Consider the following 6,000-nt stretch of genomic DNA (forward strand, 5'->3'; position numbering starts at 1 on the left):
AATGTTTGGCAGAATTTTGTCATCTGACGCTGCATGTCATGCCATGGCTCAAACAACAACTATACTTATCAGAATGATGAAAATATATTTATAACAAGCAGTCTTGACAATTTGTGAATAGATCACCTAATTATGTAGTGTGTTTTAAAAAACATTTTCATTGAGGAGTCTGTGTATGTCCTACACACAAGTGTGGTTATGTGATGCCATTATGAAATTAGGCAAGGCAAATTAATTGTAGGTCTTAATACAGCGCGCGAGTCTTCTTGCACGTGAATGGTTTAAAATGGTTTTCCTCTTATGGCGACGTCAGATGCCCCAACACCTGTGATGAGACGACTAAACGCCTGTGAAGAGACGACTCAACGCCGATGATATGTTATGCCCTAAATTAATACATGATTAACTAACTGTATCTTCTTCTTTTTTTCTATGTATATTTCTGAAATGCACTTTCTGTACAGCTGCTTTGAACCAATATGTATTGTGAAAAGCGCTATACAAATAAATTTGAATTGAATTGAAAATCCCATTAAATCACTTTTTCTCTGAGCGTGCTTTGGGTGTGTGTTCAGCACAGAAAACACTAGCGCTTTAATGGTTTAAAGTAATTAAAATGCACACAAAAGGAATCAAAATGTTACTCCTGATCTCAAGTATTTGATTTTCAATGCCCAATCCTAGTTATTATATTGTACATCTCTGCAAATGAAGTACACTAACATGAACACTTACTGTTGTCACAGATTATCTGGGTGTTTGGTGACAGAAGAAGGTTGTGCTGCTCTGGCATCAGCTTTGAGTTCAAACCCTTCACACCTTAGAGAGCTGGATCTGAGCTACAATCACCCAGGAGATTCAGGACTGAAGCTGCTCTCCGAAGCACTCAGCCATCTGGACAAACTCAAGTATGTTGGCCCATAACAATTAACTTATGTTGTTCATTGTCTCTGATCTCTGTTGTAATTGTTTTTGTGGATTTTAAGAAAAACTGGGCAAACAGCCCATAGAAGTCTTTGTTAGATTTCTTTTCCATTGATTTTAATGGAGTAAATTTCCATGGTCATTGGACAAGAGGCTCTAAACATCACTGTCAGGTTCCATCCAAACATTGTGCTTTACTGGGGGTCTATGAGGGCATTATGCTGTGCCGTTGAAGCCTTAAAGGGATAGATCACTTTAAAATTTAAATTCTGTCATCATTTACTCACCCTCAAGTTGTTTCAAACCTGTATTCATTTATTTATTTTATTTATTTTATTTCTATTATTGCTGAACACAAAGAAAAACATTTTGAAGAATGTCGGTAACCAAACAGTAGACTGTACCCATTGACTTCCATAGTATTTTTTTTTCCTACTATGGAAGTCAATGGGTACAGTCTACTGTTTGGTTACCGACATTCTTCAAAATATCTTCCTTTCTGTTCAGCAGAAGAAATAAATTAATAGAGGTTTGAAACAACTTGAGGGTGAGTAAATGATGACCGAATTTAAATTTTAAAGTGAACTATCCCTTTAAGGCTTCAACGGCACAGTGTGTTAATAAATGTGTTGGATGGGTGTACAGTGTGTGTGGTCATTGAAAATGTGTTCTGATGATATGTTCTTCACAGAATATGAGCCAAGGCCAATGAGTCTTAGTTTGAAATAATAATTAATCGTATAATGTTTATTTTGATTAAAAAAAAATTAAACAGGTCCAACAGACCCGAACACCATACAAGGGTTAAATAGTGGCAGTGATGAGGGTGATGATGAGCAGGTGTGAGTGATTGGGAAATGACGTGCAGGTGGGAACCAAGGAGAGTGATGGGAAATGTAGTGCAGATGATGTTGACTAGGCTGATCTGTGACAGGTATTCATTATGTCTATGGAAAGTTCTCATAAAACATGAAAAAAAAAAAACATGTATGTGTATGTGTGTTTTCTAGTGTGGATCATGGAGGAGAGTTCAGGATGACATCAAGACTTCACAAATGTAATTTCCCAAATACACAGTTTTAGTGTTTGTTGTTGTAAATGTTGCTGTTGTAATGTGTGTTCTTGTGTTAAGATGCCGTTGATCTCACACTGGATCCAAACACAGCAAACACTCGTCTCGTTCTGTCTGAGGAGAACAGAAAGTCGACGCATGTGGAAGAGAGTCAGTCGTATCCTGATCATCCAGAGAGATTTGAGCATCCTCCTCAGGTTCTGTGTCGAGAGATTCTGACTGGACGCTGTTACTGGGAGGCTGAATGGAGTGGATTTCATTTTGATGTATCAGTGGCATATAAAGGAATCCAGAGGAAAGGAGGGCATGACTGTTTGTTTGGACACAATGAGATATCCTGGAGTATTATCTGCACTGATCAGAGATTCACTGCCTATCACAATAGGGAGGACACCGTCGTTTCTGCTGGTTTAGGCAGTAAGAGAGTAGGAGTGTATCTGGACGTGTCGGCCGGCACTCTGTCCTTCTACAGCGTCTCTGACACACACACACTCACACACTTACACACATTCAACACCACATTCACTGAACCACTTTATGCTGGATTTAGTGTTTATTATTCAGTGTCTTTGTGTCACATTAAACAACACACACAAACTGACTGAATGACAGACAAACACACATTAATGGTAACCTGATATGTCCATAAAAAATATATATGTACGTTTTTTACAGAGTTGGGAAATATATGTGTTTTTACAGAGAAAATGCAGTAAAATCTAACAATGATTTGCTGAAAAATGATACAAATATAACTGCTAAATTCCCCTAAAAATACAGATATTCAGACCACTGAAAAAAACAGGCCTTGTTAAATGTCACAAAGTTTAAAATGAGATAAATATAATTCAATATAATTAAATGATGATTGAACATTATTGAAGACATAAGCAGAATCACTGAACATGCCGAAAAGAAGACATTAAACCTCCGGGCGAACTCACACTAGGCTCTGTTGACTTGTACCGTGCCCTGGTGTGATTTACATTGCACTCAACATACCGCGCAGGAGCACAAAGTCATTTATTATGCAACTTTTTGTTTTGAAGAAAACGGGAAGAAAAGTGCTTTCACTAGCAGACTGCCTAATAGATTTATCATTTATGCCATGCAGTGATTATAACTTGATTGTATTGCACGTATTAGAAGATTATTATGGAGGCAGTTGATGTTGATGGAGGAATTTGCATCTTTACTCACAAACTACAATTCCTGTTCATCAATAAGGTGAGAACCAGACCCGTTATAAATCTAAATATACTCAAATTAAGTAAATTAATTTAAAAGTGTACTATAATAGTCAGAAAATGTTGCTGTCGTAATAATGAGAGTAGCGCACAAAAAAGTAGTAGCTGTTCATGGTTAGCGATCACACTACAAGCGTACCACGCCAGTGCCAAACTGACCCCTGCTCTGGCCGTTTATTAATATTCATAGATTAAATCTTGATGTCTCTGTGTGTCTGTTTTTCTTTTTTTATGCACAATTTGTTTTTGAAAACCTTGAGATTATCTGATTAAAACACTGCTGGATCGTATGCTGTAGAATCAACGCATTATTATAATCAATGTGAAATTAATAACATGACATCTATATTATCATAGAGATAACTTCATGAATCTTCTGTCACCTCCAGTATTTCACTGTTAATTCACATGTTTTATTACAGTTTAATCATGTTATTGTAGTTTATGGTCAATAATCGCTTGTTCTGTGTCCGTCTGAACATGTTTCTTCAGTTGTTGATCTTTGACTGTTATTTTCATTCATGATAAACGTTTGTCACCCTGAGTTTCACTGTTTTTACACGTTTGCTTCTTAATGTCCAGTTTTGACTGAATCACTTTATGAATCTTCATCAAAAGAGAGTTTGGATTGAATATAATACAGAAGAACTGCTGAACAGGAAAGTTCATGAGTTTGGCAAATAATCAAGTCAAAGTAAAAAAATAAAATAAAATAAAAACAGAAATATACGCAGTATTCGTGCTTGAGTCATATGGTTTTAAAAAACTTTTATACTATTTTCTACAAATTAAAAACTGTAGGCTAATGTGGTTTATGTAAAAAAAAAAAAAAAAAAAAAAGTACATATTGTCCTCAATCACATATGTGAGATTGCATACATATTTTCAAAAAATATTGCAATTAAAATGATTCATTTAAATACGAATAAAAAAACCTAATTGTTTATTTTTTCAGGTCAGTTATTTTAAATTAGATCTGGAGAAGCTCAATAAACTAAGCATGACATAATTATGAAAGAAAATGTATGCCAAATTTGAAACAAAAAAAGCTTGTTTAATTGCACTAATTGGAAAAAAATGTATGTAGTATAATTCAACAAGCTTCTTCGTTTCATTTTACTTCCATACAGAATCTACTGAGCAGAAAAATTTAAATTAAAAGAGAATCGAAATTGTGACTTTTGTGTCAATCAGTCATTATTGCATCAGGCTTGAAACAACATGAATATATGATGAATCTTTTTTTTTTTTTTTTGGTTGAAAAATCCTATAAAGTTATTAAGTGACCATTTGCCGTAAAAGTGTTAAAAAAAAGAAAAAGAAGGATATATATAAATATATATATATATATATATATATATATATATATATATATATATATATATATATATATATTATAAAAAGATCCTGACATGACACAAATGTTATGTTATAGCTTATACAGTAGCCTATATCTTTTCTGCTTTTTGCTTCTGTAGCACGCCCGCCGTCCGACTGGCGTTGCTGCAGTAAATTAATTCTGTTTGGTAAAACAATGAGACAGACAAAGTTGTGCTGTTATCAGTACCGAGTCGCTCTTGTAATGCTTTATTACAATAATTCAAAGATTATGTATATATTTTTCTTGTATAATTAAATCACAATCTCTTGTGTCACCTTACATGTGACTCACTCAAACAAAACAAATAAACATGTTACATCACTCTTATAAGTGTCTTTCTTCTTATACTCAGGTAGTGTTTTTCTCAGATAACTCAATACTCTTTCACGTAAAACATACATCACCATTTATAAGTCTCTGTTGTCTGTTGTCTTTGCACCAGAAGAATATATATATATATATTATAAAAAGATCCTGACATGACACAAATGTTATATGTTATAGCTTATACAGTAGCCTATCTTTTCTACTTGTTGCTTCCCTACGCTATAAACTATAACCAAAACCCTTGAACAGCCAACCAGCCTGACAACTTGTTAAACACAACTCCTAAATAATAATGTAAATATATTATTCATATTTTTGAATATTCATATATTATTCAATGTTTTTTTAAAAGTAGCCTAATATTTTAGAGCTCATTATGTTCACATCAGCTCAGTGTGACCAAGACAATTTCCAAGAAGGTTCCCAGTCCGAGAGCTGAAGCCCTTTCCTTCTTCATGTTCTTTTCAGATAAACTGTACATTTTGAACTGCCATTAGGTGAGTGTGCAAATCGGGTTTTTTTAGCTTTTTTTTTTTGCTTTGGTTTGCACCTAATTGTGTTATTAGTGTATATTTATTCCAGCACCACCAGAGATATTCAACATGTATGACAGTCTGATAGTCGTGCTCCCGCGCACATGCTGTGAGTGACGTCATCTCATCTGTTGAGGAGGAGTCGGTCTGAGGCTGAACAGCAGCAGAGCTGCAGCAGAGAGAGAGAGAGAGAGAGAGAGAGAGAGAGAGAGAGACCGCATGGGCTAGACAGAAGAGAGTAGCTGGATCCCTCCACATTATTGTTGACGCTCCTTCACTGTTCCTGCGTCAGTGTCTGTCAGCTGAAGATGGATGAGGAGAGCTACGGTAGGACACGCGCTTGAATATCTGCTTCATCATGCCTAAAGTGATAAAAATGGCATTGCACGTGCAAGGCTGTGATTTACATCATGGAGGAAATACTGTAGTCTACATGTTGCGTGTTTCTTGAAACATTTCTTGAATCGCAGTCCTGTGATGTCGAACCACATGCAATGTTTGCGTGGTAAACACCGT

The 6,000-nt window shown here is 35.3% G+C and overlaps 1 protein-coding gene across 3 annotated transcripts in view; it reads left to right on the forward strand.

The window, feature by feature from the left end:
- Positions 1-4,046, forward strand: part of LOC307003584 (NACHT, LRR and PYD domains-containing protein 3-like) — a 32,781-nt gene extending 28,735 nt beyond the window's left edge. For all 3 annotated transcript variants that reach the window (XM_079622222.1, XM_079622223.1, XM_079622224.1), the window contains 3 exons: positions 747-908; positions 1,935-1,981; positions 2,057-4,046. In XM_079622222.1, coding sequence (XP_079478348.1) covers positions 747-908; positions 1,935-1,981; positions 2,057-2,601 — 754 coding nt within the window. In that variant the 3' untranslated portion in view covers positions 2,602-4,046. The remainder of the gene's footprint in view (positions 1-746; positions 909-1,934; positions 1,982-2,056) is intronic.
- Positions 4,047-6,000: the final 1,954 nt, after the last annotated feature.

This window comes from Phoxinus phoxinus (assembly GCF_949152265.1).
Source record: "Phoxinus phoxinus genome assembly, chromosome: 1".
NCBI lineage: Eukaryota > Metazoa > Chordata > Actinopteri > Cypriniformes > Leuciscidae > Phoxinus > Phoxinus phoxinus.